Source organism: Vigna radiata, chromosome 8 (assembly GCF_000741045.1).
Source record: "Vigna radiata var. radiata cultivar VC1973A chromosome 8, Vradiata_ver6, whole genome shotgun sequence".
Lineage (NCBI taxonomy): Eukaryota > Viridiplantae > Streptophyta > Magnoliopsida > Fabales > Fabaceae > Vigna > Vigna radiata.
The window spans coordinates 32,306,507-32,323,145 of NC_028358.1; the positions used below are offsets into that span (position 1 = coordinate 32,306,507).

At 33.1% G+C, this 16,639-nt stretch overlaps 2 protein-coding genes across 4 annotated transcripts; one reads left to right on the plus strand and one right to left on the minus strand.

Annotated features, from left to right (window-relative positions):
- Positions 1–73: 73 nt before the first annotated feature.
- LOC106772057 (phosphoglycerate mutase-like protein AT74) lies at positions 74–15,787 on the minus strand. Of its 3 annotated transcripts, XM_014658205.2 has the most exons (7): positions 15,248–15,787; positions 13,296–13,697; positions 2,206–2,349; positions 1,509–1,706; positions 1,238–1,404; positions 866–1,136; positions 74–323 (listed from the first exon to the last, which is right to left on the minus strand). In XM_014658205.2, exons 1-7 carry the CDS (start codon positions 15,684–15,686, stop codon positions 94–96), a joined length of 1,851 nt encoding a protein of 616 aa, XP_014513691.2. In that variant the 5' UTR covers positions 15,687–15,787; the 3' UTR covers positions 74–93. The 3 variants fall into 3 exon arrangements, with proteins under 3 accessions (XP_014513691.2, XP_014514579.2, XP_022640922.1); XM_014659093.2 differs by lacking the exons at positions 74–323; positions 866–1,136; positions 1,238–1,404; positions 1,509–1,706; positions 2,206–2,349 and adding an exon at positions 5,000–6,928 and having other exon boundaries at positions 15,248–15,783; XM_022785201.1 differs by lacking the exons at positions 74–323; positions 866–1,136; positions 1,238–1,404; positions 1,509–1,706; positions 2,206–2,349 and adding an exon at positions 11,567–11,692 and having other exon boundaries at positions 15,248–15,784.
- On the plus strand, positions 4,173–11,576 carry LOC106772589. Its single transcript, XM_014659092.2, has 12 exons — positions 4,173–4,397; positions 4,539–4,579; positions 4,716–4,816; positions 4,899–4,979; positions 7,583–7,662; positions 7,922–7,973; positions 8,517–8,606; positions 9,817–9,885; positions 10,023–10,124; positions 10,795–10,863; positions 10,967–11,023; positions 11,292–11,576. The coding sequence occupies exons 1-12, from the start codon at positions 4,309–4,311 to the stop codon at positions 11,385–11,387; spliced, it is 927 nt and encodes a 308-aa protein (XP_014514578.1). The 5' UTR covers positions 4,173–4,308; the 3' UTR covers positions 11,388–11,576.
- Positions 15,788–16,639: the final 852 nt, after the last annotated feature.

The window sequence follows — 16,639 nt, forward strand, 5'->3', positions numbered from 1 at the left end:
CACTACAACAGTACCATAAGAATGAAATTGTTAAAACAATAAACAGATGAGGGTTTAGAACTTGAGCTAGAGAAGGAAGGGCATTTAGCCTCCCTAAAAAGGAGTGGAGTAGTTTCCAGTGAGAATTTGTGATGCCACATGTTGATTTGCTGCCTCAGTGTAGTGAGTTCCGTCCCAGCTTACGTACACACTGCTGTCGTTGCAACTTTTTGCTGTTATTTCAGTCCCATTCAAGATCTTTGTTAGTCCACAAGAAACTCTGCTGTCAAAGTTGAATGGTGGACCTCCATATCCACAGCATGCCATAATGGATTGTTTAAACCCTTGAAACATATATTCACAGAAATTTAGTAGTGTTTGGCCCAAAAGTACTCATGTGTTAGAAAGGAAATAATGCTATATTGGCCTATCTTGATCCCTATATTCATCATACTTAGACACAATTCTAGAATTATAACGATTTTGAATGTAATAAGAAATCAGAATTGTGATGCAGTGGATTCCCATCAACTGTCATGTAATGTAAGTGTTAGTCGAGTTTAGATTCTTTATTGAGTTTTTTTTATTGTTTCTCTACTGAACCTTCAAAATATCTTGATATTGGTATACTAAAAAAAAGTTTAATATATTTTAAAATATCAAACTCAGTGTTCATCAGTGTATTTTGAAGACTCGGTAGAGGGACGATACAAAAAACTCAACAAAGAATCATAATTCATGTTAGTGGCTCAGTTGTATTCAAAATTTGCAAAAGTTAACATCTATAACTACTGGGAATAAATAACCATTACCCCAAAAAAATGGTGAAATCAATAGTAATTGGAACTGAGATGAAGCAAATATAAATTTCTGAAATTACACTCACCATATTTAGAATAGTTTGCGATGAGATTTGATTTTATGGTAAAAATATCAACATGTGTTACATTTGCATCTGGATACTGTCCTTTCAATTTACTGCAAAAGGCTTGAAGCTGTATATTAAAGGCTTTGGCAGCTTGGTTGGGTGAACTAACACATCCTAGTTCATCAAGCGTTGATGGATTAGTGCCAAATTTGGCAACAACCTGAGGCAAGCATCCGAGTGGACCCGTGTTATGTATCCAGAAATTCCTTGCCCCGTTTTCATACAGTTTCTGGCTCATACATCACAGAGAGATTGTGAAGTTCAGTATAACTATTTTTATGGAAGTAATAAAATGAAACTTTTAGGAGAAAATAATGTTATGCTATCAACCTTTATTCCACTTTCAAATTCTAATAAAATTGCTTGAATTGAGGCGAGTATTTGGTCCAATGTTTTTGAATACAACGCACCAGCAAGGTCGTTCTGGCCTATGTCAAACATGTATAACCCCTTCTCGAAGGAGTCTACAGCAGGGACGTACTGATCAAATTTTTTTCCTGAAACATTATTGAGATCTCTTTCCTTCAAATGAACGGATAAACAGCAAACTAGATTTTGAAAACAAAGTAGTAAGAACATAGTTCGTTATTTTATCAAATACCTTGAAGCAATTGAAGAGACAGAGCTCTGAATCTCAGAAACTGATATACCTGAACCCCAAAGCTGAACGGGCTGATGGATGCTGCATTGGCTGGAAGGATGGTTGAACCTGCTGCTGCAAAGTTGCATCCTCGCTGAAAATTTGGCAACCCCACAGAATCCATGTAGGGATTCAAGAATGACAATTTCATCGCATCCACTGCAATGCACAACCAACAGCAACACATGGAACTATCATGTCAATGCAAATGATACATATGGTGCTGCTCACTTGGCTATATGTTCACAATTGCATGGATGATATTCAAGCCTCAGAGTTTCATATGCTTAGTTACCTCACATTTGTAACATTAGATGATGGGAGTCCAGATTCTCTATTAGATTTTTGGTACCGTCCTCTAATAAGCATTAAAAATACACTGATGTTGATATATTCAATTTCTTTTCAATATCTCTTAAACCATCAGAATCAGTATCCATCAGCGTATTTTGAAGGCAACACCGCAAAATAACACATAGAAAAACCCAACAGAAAATCCAAATTCATTAGACCTGTTAGACAAAAGATGAACATAAATTTATATACAAAATACTTCGATTAGTAAGAGATTTTTTAGAACCTAAGATATCATTGTTATCTGTCTTTCATACTAGTAAGAGTACGTGTATGACAATTTCATGAAAGATTAGAAACTTACTCAGAAAGTCCACAATGAGACGTCCATCACAGAACCTCCCAGATGGGGTTTTGAAGTACTTCTGTCCATTAGGCGGGGAAACTAAAAATCCCATAGCTGCAGCAAGTTCACCTGTGTCTGAGTTTGAATCACCAAAGTTGAAAACTGCAGGATAACTGAAATCAACCGAATTTGCAGCAGCCAAACACAAGCAAAATGTAACAACTTGAAAAGCAACAACTTTCTTAGAATCCATGGCAACTCTCATTTTATGCATGCCAAATACCAATAACACAGACAGAATACCAACTATAGCTAGACTCTATGCTTTTCAAAAAAATCAGACTTATTGCATTATTCAAAGACTGTTCCATAAGTTAAAGAGATGGTTTATCTTGTATTAGAATGCTTCCCGTGAACCTTTACACATATCAATGACAACTGTTTCCATGCAATCCAACGAGAGTGAAAAGACAGATGCATTAGCATTAACAAATCCCACATGTTCTCGGTATGTGTTACATGCAGTGAACAGATTCATACTTTTATTATTCTTTGTTTGGGCTACCCGTGAGCAATAATGTGCCAAATCTATAGCAGAAACAGGATTCTTGATCTTGTTATTAGATTCTTTTGAAAAGAAACCAATATGTATTGTTTTTGTGCTAATGTTAGAGGACACAAATTAGCTTTACGTAACAGCAGACAATAAATAATTTGCTTAGATTTCTCACGTGGCTTAAAGATATATTTGTAATGTTGTGTTAAAGCTTTCAAGTGAACAATTTTGGATGATAAAAAAATTACTTTCTTCTAAAAATGTTATTCAAAATGCTTTATTTAAGAATTCAAGAAATTTGTTGTACTGAAATTATACAAGTCACTCGACCCACTTTTTTAGTAGTGATTTTAAGTGTTTAACATGATAATGTATTTAATGTTTCTTATTTGGTATGATTAGGAAAATGATCAGCAAAATCAAACTCCAACGTTTAAAACCTAAAAATCTTAATATGATTTATTAATTCTTGGTAAAATATATAGTGTTTTTTTTTTTCTTTTAACAAGTATGCAGTGATATTTTGTAAAAAATAAAAAGTTGAAATTAATTCGAACACATGATTAAAAATTGTTTTAGTTTAAGTTAATTTAACTTTTTTTGTCAACAAAATAAACTAAAAATATAGTGTCTATTTTATTCTTCTAAAGGTGACTTTTAGATTACTGGTTGCAAAAATCTTCTCAAACAGCATTTTAAAATTTTTGCAACAAGATTTTCAAAATAGGATTTTTAAAACACCTTTTTCCAAAAACACATGAAATGCTTTCGAAAACAAGCTTTTCAAAATGAGTTTTTCAAAATTAACTTTCCAGATCAAACTTTTGAAACATATGAATGAACATATGAGATGCGTTCTAGAACAACATTTCTGGAAAAGACTTTTGGAACAAATTTTCCACAACATATATAATACTTTCTAGAACAAATTTCTCCTTCTCTTTCACCTCTCAAAGAGTACAATGGCAATTGAAAACGAAGGTGTAGTTTGAAGCAGTTGCAGATTTTGTTGTTGGTATGGGGTGGAGGTAGTAATCATGGGGGTGTAGGAATAAAAAAGCTTTCCAATCAAATGCTCTTCTAAGTAAATTCTAGACTTTTTCCTTCTACACCTCCCACCTCTCTCTATGGAATGTGTACATTTATGAAAATACCCTATGTAATATATATATATATATATATATATATATATATATATATATATATATATATATATATATATATATATATAAAAATTATATTTTAGATTAATAACTATTCGAATTTGAATTTTACAATTCAAGAGTAATAACTTTTTTTTAATATTACACTAATAAAAAAAATCCAAACTAGAAAAATCTAGGATTGTTGAAAATCAAAAGTAAAAAAGTAATTAAAACACGGTTTTAAATTTTATAGGGTGCAGAAGCAACTTATGGGGTGAAAAAGGAAATTCCCTAAATTCTAAGCTGCTACTTTTTCCAATGAAAGAAGGCTTAAACCCTTGAAAAACCAGAGACCTGTGGTGGTGAATCTTGCATCCTCCGTTCGTCTGTTATCAAAGTTGTAATTGTAACATTAATGTTATGTTGAAGATGACGACGCCGTTCAAACGCTTACACTTAGTTCGCACACTTTATCGGTCATCTCAAATTGGAGAATCTTCGTCGTATCTGTGAGTAAAAACACTGCTTTCATCGGGATCTGATAAAATGCATCTTCTTTATCAACTCAAATGGTTGTTCTCACCTTGAAATGAAAGTCATGGCGCAATTTGCATTTCCTTACTATCAATTTGGTGTGTTTGAATTTTCAGACTCGTTAGCTGCAAGACTTATTCCTCTGCCATATCAAACGGTAATCTACTTTAAATTTCTTTTGTTGCTTCATTTCTATGCGAAAGGGATTTTATAGGAGAGATGTATGTGAAGGATTAGGAACTGGACTTTAATATCTACTTGTTTACCATTCAAGTTAGTTTTTGCCTGATCAGGTTCTGAGGGTAATTTCAGGAGCTTCTATCCTCATTTATTAAAGGGCCAAGATGGCTTTCCCTTTGCTGGTGTAAAATCTTTGACACTGCGATCTTCAATGGTAAATAGTCTTGAACATTTTAATTTATTAGGACCGTGACTTTTGGGATTGAAGCTTTTTGTCATTTTTATGTTTCTCTTAGGCGACTGAGTTGTCCGTTTTCATGAACGATAAGAGGATGATAACTACTCAGGCCAAAGCCCCAGCACAAGCTCGGCAAGTGGTATCTCTCTTACGTTTCTTTACTTTGTTTTATGATGCTCAAGTGTTTTATGCTATTCTTCATGGTACATAGTATATGCTACATGTGTTTTATCCAAGATATACAATCGATAAAATTTATGGGGTGTTATTTTTTGTATGAATGTTTCCTTTATCTTTTGGGACTCAGTCTTAGTTATGGAACCATTGATTTTGACGTGTTTTCAATTGACTTGTCGCTATCCCTCTCTCATTTACCACTAGACACAAATAGAAGAGTAAGTTAATTTACCAAAGAGCATACATATAATTGAAACATACATTCCAAACACATTAACACAGATAAATGAAACAATCCTAAGCATATCAACATACATTCTAGAGTTGACTATCCAGATAAATGTATTGATGTCGAATTTTGGCGAGTTCTACACTTGTAATGGTGAAACAACTTGCCCACCCAATAATCCATCAACCACATATGGCCAAGGAAACCATAGACTAGAACCTCTGACTACTCCTCACGACATAACCTACCATTTTCTACTTGAGATTGGGTGGTTATTGGAATGTCAGGATAACCTCCAATACGAAATCCCTATATCAATACATACACTACATAAAACAACCACAAAAACTTTCCCTTGGAATTCCTTTCACAACATTCTTTAACCATACATATAACCATATTTACAAACCATAAAATATCCATAATTCCACATAAGTAGACATTAAATCTATATAAACCACTTCAAATCAAACAAGAATCTAAAAAACATAGAAAACATTAAATGACAAGAAATAGGGACTGCCCAACGCCCAGAACTGACACCTAATGAGCAAGACCTCTTGCCCAGCAAACCAACCTCTCGCCTAGCATAAGGAGAAAAAGAGTCTAGACCTGCAAGGATGAAGAGGCGCTCAGTGTCCAAAAGCACCGCTCAATGCCACATAACACAGGAGCCCTCTGATTTTGCAGTGCTTAACGCCCTGGAGCCCAGAGACTCTCTGGCTTTGCAGAGCTCAACGCCACATGGGATCGTTTAGCGCCACACAAGGCCGCTCAACATCACACTAGAAACCAGAAACTTTGATTCTTGATTTGATTGCACTCAAGACCCATCCAAATGACCAAATTAGTATTCTTGACACTATGATTGACTCGAAAACATGTTTAAACATCATATTGAATACCAATTTGCTCAATTGGTCAGCAACTTAGTCCATTAGATCAAACCAATAACAACCAAAAACCCAAACAGCATACCAAATGACCAATTTCCTGCAATACGCAAAGCTAACCAAGTCCTAAATGGCACAAATTCAAACTTCTAACATCAAGCTCATTCAATAAATGATTCTCACTGAATTTCACCTGTCAAATTGTCAATTTTAGACCAATTTCCAACCAGCATTCAACCTATTACTAAACCAAAGTTCAACACCAAAATGACCAATCAAAAAAAGAAATCCTATCATTCTCAGCTCATCAAAAACCAGTTATAGTCAGCAAGCTATCTATAACAAGAATTCATCGTACCAAACTATCAATTCAACGTGTCACACATTACACTATCGTAGAACTCAAGACAAATTTCAACCATGGTTCCATACAATTCCAACATACCAAATCAGATTATCAAGTTACTAAAACTTTAGAAGCAATGTATTTAGCTTCCCTTACCTATTAGAAACTGAAACGACTCTATGTAACCTAAAACAGCTCCGTCAGCTCAAGGAACTGTATCTGCTCTTACAAAACATGGAATAATAATCAAAGTATGTTGGTAGAACCACTGAGCAACAAAGAACCTAATGGAAGTGTCAAACGACACATGCAAATGAGCCAACATCACATGCATTAGAAAACGTGAAACTAGAGAAAAGAGCATAAACTAACTTACTCTTTCACAAGAACTGTTGGATAGACTTGAAGATATCACCTCAATAGTCACTTACGCACTCCTTGATCTTCAAATAGATGAACAATGGATGAGTAGGTTTATAGAGAAGGGAAGGAGCTCTAAGAGAACAAGTTTTAGAAAGATGGTATGTTTCTATATAATGAAACTCTTTAACTGGAATTCTATTTATACTTTGAAATTTTTTAATAAAATAAGTGAGTCTCATTATTTAGAACATCCTATCACTTCTAATATTCTATTTTTTAGACTTTCACAGTGATCACTTAGAGATTGTTTGATTTCTGTTTGAGTTTTTAAAGATCAAAAAGATGTCTGCTTAGTGTTTTCTTACTAGATGTTTTAAAACTATCCTACAAGATCAATTTTGAATACTAAAATATAGAAACAGCTAAAAGATTTCCAAACCAGTTTCCATAAAATCATGATGGCATAACTGTAAAATTGTACATTCAGTAACGGCAGTTTTCTAACTAACAAAAATACAATGGTATTATTTGCATATCAATGAAAATTAAACCATTGATACTGATGGAGCTCAAACCTCGCCAATTTTCAAAACTTTAGAAGTTGTCCTGCCAGACAAGTTTTTCAAAACTCAAAGCTGTTTTAAAAATTAAAAACAGAAACAGATGTCAAACAAGGCATTAATTTACTGATCAGGTAATTATTTTGATGCTTTGCTATCATATCATTGATGCAGGGTCAACAAATATCCCTATCAAGTCCTGGATTTCTCTATGAACCTTATGAACCTCGTGAAAAAATCCCATTTTGGAAGAGGTTAGATCTCAGTGGTTTCAAATCTCTATGGTTTATACATGGCTTTTCATCACAGACTCTAGTGTTGTGTATGTGTGTATAAATTTGAAATTTGCATTGCTATTTATGTTTTTATATTAAAATTTAGAATTGTTTATGCCTTTTTCTTGTTATTTTCTTTACCATTTTGATATGCCTTCCGTGTATAAGCATTACATTTCCTTATAAACTATTATAATGATTTATCATGATCTTATGTATAATTTCTCTGAATCATCAGATGGTTCACTATAAGTGGTTGGAGAAGAACAAAACTTGACATAATTCTTGAGGTGATTATGCATATAAATTATTTTAAGTTTGGTTTGCATTATTTCTCCAAATTTCGAGAATATGGCCAAACTATATTAATGTAACCATTCATCCAAATTGTTCTTTCCATTCTCTCTTTTCTTTACACCCAGTCTTGGATAATCACAGCAGATTGTTGCTTTCTTTAAAGGGGGAATTATTTTCCTCTCTTCATTCTTCTCCTTTTCTCCTAAATATTCTCTTTTATAATAGATTGGAAACGAAAATGAAAATTAAAATCACTCTGAAAGTATTGTCCCTGGACCCTTTTATTTTGATCCATTCTCTCTTTTCTTTACACCCATTCTTGGAGAATCGCACCAGATTGTTGCTGTCTTTTAGGGAGGAATTATTTTCCTTTTTGAGTTCATTCCTCCCTTTTTCTCCTAAATATTCTCTTTTATAACAGAGTGGAAAAGAAAAAGAAAATTAAAATCACTCTGAAAATATTGACCCTGGACCCTTTTATTTTAATTGAGCTTATCAATAACCTTAATCAAGCTTTGTCTTTTACTCTGTTGCAGCTCAAAAGTGCCTATGCTATTGCTAAGTTAAGAAAAAAGGGATATTCAAAAAACCAGTTCTACAAAGAGGCTGTCAATATGTACAAGGAGGTATGTTCTGTTCCCTTTACTAAGTTTTTTTTTTTTTTTCTAATTCATTGTGACAAGATCAAACAACAACTAACCCACTAAGTCTTTCTCCTTTAGCTGGTGGTGTCTGCTAAATAAATCAAATAATGTGTTTTTCTTTCTCTTGCTACTAATTCTACCATTTGATAAGATCTTTTACCAATTACCTGTTAGTTCAGGCAGCCCTACTGTAGAACTAAAAGAAATTAAGGAACTAAAACAAATTAAGAAATGGAAAAAATATCACATTAATTACACTTTTGGTCCCCCTAGTTCCAACTTTAACAATATCGTTCATATGTTTGAAATTTCTAATTGAAATAAATAAATTCAGTCCTCCTTGTGTTTCATTGTTTATATTGTCAGAAAAGATAGTACCACTGTGCCACACTTGTAAAACTGACTTGTATTCCCAAATCTTTTCTTATGGGGCTCATGTTTGCTAGTGTTGCACTATCTCTGAATTCTCTATTGCCATAGAGATGATGTGGATCAGTTCCAAATCTACAAGATTGTCAGATGATATAGGTCTACTTTATATCAATTTGTTGAAAACTAGAGGGACCAATTGTTAATTAATTTAATTTGATACAAGTGTTTAAATTGTTCAAAATTATGAATGATGAATATGCTGCTCTGAACATGCAGTCTTTTTTAAATTTGAAATCTCTGCTAGTTGTTGAGTTACTTATGATGATTTCAAATCCTTGTTTAATTGAACAGATTGTGTGCCTGGTAAGGCAGATACCTAACGGCATTTGATGCCCTTTTTTAAGAAACAAATTCACAATTATTTTGTGGAAATGCCACACCTTGTGAATGCCAAAATTGGAAGCACGCACTTTCTGTTACTGAATGTCAGCGCATGGTAGCTATAATTTAATATATTAGGAGAGTGTATTGTTGGAAAGATTTTAAGGGAGACCGTTTTGGAGTGATACAGCCAATTCAGATAGTGTTCAGGAGAACCAATTTTGAAGAAATTAAGTACAAAAGACATTTTATCTGGTCTTTGTTCATGTTTTGAATTTTAACCAGCTAGGACAATTTGTAATCCTTATCTCTTGGTAGTTTATTTCTATCGGTTGTAGTATATGTTGTTGTATTGACTTTCTTTTCCTCTATGATTTCAGTAGGGATTTCTTGTTAGCCCAATGCTGATATTTTTTATATATATACATTTTTTTTTCAGATAAACACTCTAATAGCTAATGGTGATAGAAGATCTTTACGGAAAGCAGTTACTGAGAAGATGTTTTCTGTATGCTTCAGTTCTTTTATGTGATTTTATTAGTGAATATGACCTATAATGCAATTTTGTGTATTTTTTGCATTAATAATTTCTAAAGGGAATATAGTTTAATTTTTGAGATCTTGTGTTTCATTTTCTTGTCCAAGGCACTTAAGAATGAAATTAAACAAAGAGAATCTGCATGGAGCAAGGTATATTGGGAAATGGTTGAGCCTGTTGTTACGATTCGAACTTTGCGGGCACGTCTGGTTAGTATTCTTCTGCATTGTGTTTCAAGTTTTGGTCATGATGTGGCAGTGGAACTCAAAATATAGCACAAATATGAAACAAGAGAAAGAACATCTGCCTTTACTGGCATTAGATCACATCAAAGAGCTGATGCGTGAACCTGCTAACACTGAAGCATCACTGATCAAAATCTGGTCCCATTGAATCAAGTAATAGTATAACTATGATTAGCTTTGGTAGGATGCATTGCTGGAGATGTTCTGACCATTTTAATAGTGAAAACTTTTAAGTTAATCACTGTTTATTTCTTGGTATCTTTGTAAAGTTTCTCTGGAGATTTCCCTAAAGTTACTAGTTATATCTTTTAGGCACCATGATGAACAAAAACAACTTAGTTTTGAAGTTTTTAAACTAGTTTGCGCTGTATAAATTCTGGGATGAAATAGTTCAACAAAATTTTAATTGTATATAATTGATATATTCTGCTTGAAGTATGATTACAAAGCTACAAGTGCTAGTCAACCAAGCACGCCCTTTTGATCTACTAACTTCATGCTGAAGTGCAGATTATATGTGATGCTGAATTGTATTGTCACTCTTCCTCACACACGAGTGCACGTATTTTGAGTTCAGTATTTTGGTTTTCAATATAATGATTTTTTCTATTGATGACTTTCTTTTCAATTACAGATTGGAGTTGATCGGAAAGACCTAGATAAAACATTTATTCAGCTTACTCTCGAGATTTTGGCTAAACAGGTATGCTTTACATTAAAATTGGTCCAATCCCTGAAAACTTATACCATGAGTAATAGGAACTTAAACCACTCAGAACATTAAATAAATGTTATATTAATTGCAGAAATTTGAAGCATATGACTCGAAAGGATCTGTGGTAGCCGGAGATAAAAGCAAGGAGGTAATAATGATGCTTGCTAATTATTGTTTTTAAAAACAATTTTTGTATTTCAAATTTGTTTCTCTGAACACATGTAAAGTAACTGTCCTATGAACACATTTATGTTCTTTAGAAGTTTGGAATCAATTTTCTGTGGCATGAATTATATAGTAGTAGATTGATTACTCATTCATTTTCTAGGAAATGACAAACTGCTTTAGTGAAGGGAACTTATCCTTTTGACTTCCAAAATCAATTGCTCACTCAAGTTTGCTCCTATTTTTACCAGGTTCTTGTCCGTGATATATGGGTATTTGAGAAGTCTATGTTTCACCCTGGCGCAAGGTGGCGTCTATGTGGACGGATAACACCAAAAGCCTCATAGTCATCTAGTTGAATAAAAAGACTAATATTTGATAGTTAGCTGTTCCCGTGTTGCATCTTGTAACTGTTGAGCTGAATTCTTATATTTGTTTGTCTCTGGAGCCTTGTCCTCTGAATATGAATATAAAAGTATAGGTGTAAACCTATGCAAATTTTGTTTTTCGAATGAAATTCATTTGGAAATGTTTTATTTCTTCGTGTCTCCTTATCAGTTTCTTTCCTTGTGGGAATGGAATCCGCCAACGTAAAACATTAATGAAATAGTAAACGTGGAAGAATGGGCAAAAGAGATTCTATTCTCCAACCCTGTACATTTCATCACGACAAATACATTGTCAACTCCGTATTAATTCGACAACCCTGCTAATAATTTGGAAAGAGTAACTAAAGCATAATAATTAATAATCAATTACATGGCTCAAGTGTGGTCGTATCGCAGTAAACATAATCAGAGCAGGGGAGATGCAGTATCAAGCAATGCCTTCGAGATGCAGTATCAAGCAATGCCTTCCTATATTCTTGCTTTCTACTTTCAGATTCAATGGCAACTTTCTAAGAAAAGCAAAGAATATCTTCATAATATTTCAATATCTACTTCCTGATATAAACTTTTATATTGTTAGTTGACGGTGGGTTTACTCAATCTCTTCTTCCACCCTGTTCATAACTTTTTTTTTTCTCTTGGTAAGTTTTAGCAGATGGACGAAAGAGAATTCCAATTTCAACCTATGGGCATTTGTTGCAGGCTCTACCATTTCCTAAAAAAAGCTCTGACTTGGCAAGCGTCAAAGAAGGTGACTTTAGGGCGTTCTAGACGTGACAGTTCAAGGTCGACTGCGCTAAGAGGTTCTGATTCTAAAGCAAAAGAAGAGGTTCAGTCAGAGACACCAACCGAAGTTGATGATGGCAAGAAGCTTCCACCAACTGAAGGTCTTGCAGGTGACTCTATTTCTTCTCATGTACAGCTAGCTGAAGAGAAGAATAACTCATACATGAACGATGATAATAAGATGGAAGCAAAAAATGAGATACTAACATCGCCAACGCCAACTTTAGCAGCAACGCGATCTATAAAGAAAACCGTAAGCATAAATGAGAACGTGGAAGAGATTCCGCCACCTAAGAAGTTTAAGAGTATCTGGAGTAAGTCCTTCCAAAAAATAGGTTCTCGGGATGAGGAAGAAGAACCAATGCCTCCTCCGCGACCTATTCTGAAATTGGCTTCTGATCTCACTGACAAATCATATTCCGGTTCTTAATTTCACGTTTCGGGTGTAATATGTTAGTGGTTTAGAATGCCATGGGTGGCCATAATGATTCTACGATTTGCTCTCTTTTATTCTTTACATTAGTATTTCTAAGTCCTCTTCTGCTTCTTAAATTCGAAAGAAATCCACTATTCATCTTATTAAATGCACTTGTCCTCTCATCTGAGTTTCTCACAAGACTGTGATACCAATAATATTTGCAAATACTCCAACTTTGTCATGTGCAATATCTGTTTGTTCTATACTAGACCACCTTTGAAAATGAATCAGAGAAATTTAATAAACAATACTGAACAAAATTATCGTGCCTAGGTTCATCATATCCATCATAGAAACCATACTGAACTCAGATTAAAACATTGCAATGTTTTCTAAACAATGATAACGCAGGCTTTGCCATCATGACAAATAATCCACAAGAAGCAAAAGAAGCTTTAATACAATTATACAAAGCCCTACAAACAGAATAAAGTTGCGTAGTCGAGCTACAATCAAAAGACTACCTATGAGTGTCAACTATCACTTTCCTAGTTTCCTTTCATCCTATCGAACCCCTTTTCATGTAATTTAAAACTAAAAATCAATCTATAAACCAATATGGGAAGCACACTATGTACACACACTTAAAGAATTAGGATCACCTTCATTTTCCACAGGATCATCATCATCATCAGAGTCAGTAAGATGATCAAAAAACTCCCCAAGGTACCAGGGACACTGATCATTCCAGTCACCCCTGCACGCCGTGGCGCGCCATTTTTGGTCAGCTATCATCTCAGGAGAGAGTCCCCATTCCAGCATTTCTTCTTCTGTATGATGAACAGCTAAGCTGTATTCACCACCACTTCCTAGCTCCATAACACGGAACTCGCAGTTCCCAAAATTGTTTAGGACCTCAAACTGCTCAACCGTCCACTTGAACCACTTCATAAGGAAAATACGCGATGTCAGCCCGTGAGAAACAATTACGAAGTTCAAATCATTGGAAGGATCGTGACGAAGCCTGTTCATGTCTATGTCCCTCCACAGAGATTCAAAGAAACCTGTAAAACAATCAAGACGGAATAATGTTATCCAGACACGTTTACCATTATGTTTTAATATTAAAGAAAAAAAAAATTACTTTCCTATGAACTCTGACAAATATTTAACATAGTGATTACTTGACACAGTCATGAACTATCTAATAGTTCATACTAGACAACAAAAAATTCAAAAACGAAATTTGTTTTAGTTTGACTCTAATTGCACATCTTACCATTCAATTTTTTTTTATACAAGTTTCAATTTAATAAATTTTATCACTAATATTTTAAAATTAAAGACATTTGACTTCTTAGTTTATGTCTGATAAATTTTAATGTCATAATGACCGACAAAACTCAGACAAAAAGAAGTAAAATATACTTAATTTTAAAAAATTAGTAATATAATTTGCCTAGTTGACACTCAGAAATTAAAATATGGAAAAGCGTTAAACTTTGATAATGATATGTGCAATTAAGTTAAAAGAAAAAAGAAAAAAAAAAGAAAAAACAGAAGCTTATTTTTAAAATTTTGTTTAATTTCGACATCTCACGTCATAAAATATGCTAAATTTTAAAACATTATTGGTCACATTTGTCAAATTAAAATAAGATTAAATATATTTTTAGTAAATGAACATTTAATATAAAATTGAAATTCTTTTTTATATGAAACATTGATATATTTTATTTTGTCTTTTAAATATAGTTTTTTTAATCAGTTTAACTTTATTAATATTTTTTTGTATTAAAATTATTATATTCGTCTATTATTAAAGTTTGGAACAATAGATATCAAAAGTTTCAAAAAGAGGAATTCCAATTTTACTTTAAATTTCAACTATTAAAAATATATTTATCATTTTCAAAATATGCAAAGATATAAATTTATTCTGTTGTCTGATCCTTACCGTCGTCTCCTATATCCATTTCACTTTATTCCCCTTACCATTTGATACCTCAATATAATAATCAAACTAGCTGGTAACATTTGTGGCTTGAGAACCGATTTGATTCCATTTCATTATCCAAATTCATAGAGAAAAAATATTACTCATGTAAAAGTTTGATATCCAAGAAAAAATATTATTGGTATTACTGCTTATAATAGTAATTAATGAACGATCTTTAAAAAACCTTTATGTTGGAAGGACATGTATTAGTTTCATTTCATCATACTTAAATTAAGTCTGCGTCTTTTAAGCAAGATCTTTCTTCCAAAGGTGGATAAAGAAAATATAGATTTTAGAACAGAAGTTCTCAACAAAAGTTTTCACTAAGATTTTTAACATAGATGAGTGTTTTTTTTAGTTAAATATGTCAGAGAAGCATTTTTTTAAAACGCATCTTCATGGATTGAAAATTATGAAAACTCAATTAGTAAGTAAAACGAGTCTAATTATCGCTCTTCTCTTATGAATTATTAGTTCTCTTTATGATGTGAAAGTTCGTTAAAATTGTGATAATTTCAACTGCTAAAGTATTTATCGATAAAATTAAATAAAAAATGAAGGATAATGAGAAGTTCATTTTGTAGACCAATGGTAAAGAAGAGAGAGTTAGGTTACTTGAAACGCGATCGAAAACGTCGGCGGCGGACTCTCCCTCGGGGAAGCGATAGAAGAACCTCCCGAACCGTTCTCGTGCTTCTTTTATCACCGTCATCCTCTCTTCCACCTGAAAGTTCCCGAAGTCCTGCTCCCGAATCCGCGACTCTTCCCTCACGCCAATTATCCTCTTCTTCGAGAAACACCGACCTACCTCGCGCAGCGTGGATCGCGTGCGTGCGTACGGTGACACGTAGAACTGCACTCGCCAGTCCGGTGAGCAGCCGTCCCCGCCAATCACGCGGCGGAGGCGGACGCCAGCTTGACGCGCCTGTGCCACGCCCTGCGCGGTTAAGTGAATGCTGTGGTCGGGAGTTGTGGTGTACGCCGCCGTGTCTCGGTTCCCATGCGACTCCCCATGCCTCATCAGAATTATTCTCTTCGGCAGCACTCCCTTCATATTTTTCTTCTCTCCCTCAATTTCAAATTTACAATGTTCTAAATACTTCACAATTTGACAGACACGCCCTTTCTTTCTGCAACGAATTTTGAAAATCAAATACTGTTACTACTTTTGTAAATATCATAATTTATTATGAATAATAAAAATGACTTTATTTTATATTAATAATAATTAAATTAATTTGATTTTAGGAGAGTTCCTATGGTCAAGCCCTGCAGCTGTATGGCGTAAGCGTGTAAATCTATAAATTTTGGTAGCTTTTTGTTGAAAATTTTAATTACTTTTCTTGTCTTATTTTGAATGTTGTACTCTTTTCAAACTTCAACCGCACTATATCAGCGGACACGGTGTTTACCTAATTTTATAAAAATGATATTTAAAAAGTATAAACAACAAACATTTTTAATTCAGAAAACTTTTCTTTGTTACGACAAAAATTACAAGTATTATTAATAATATCTGTAAATATTATTTATGTCATAACACTTTTTATACTTTTTTATTTTATTTTTATTAAATAAAGATAAGTTTATTATTTAATTAAATATATAGTAGTACCATCTTTCTAGTAAACCTAATTGAATAATTCATCAAATAAAATTCTTTATTTATTTCATATAAAATAATTGGATAATGATAGCATTTTGACAACGTGTTATTTTTCATTAAGTTTATAGTATATAACCATAATAACAAATAAATAATAAATTAAGAAGAAAATGTCATATGGAGAGAAAATGTTATAAAAAAAATTTCTCAAAATATTTTTTTATCAAAATAATTATATTTTACTTTTAAAATTTTACTTTTTTACATAAACACAATAAACACGAGTGTGTATTTTCTCTAATGTGTAATAAAATAATAGTTTAGTACATTACATAACTTTTAAACAAAAGAATAATTATTTCTTTTAGGCTTAAGTATGTTTTTGTCTCAAAATTTACATG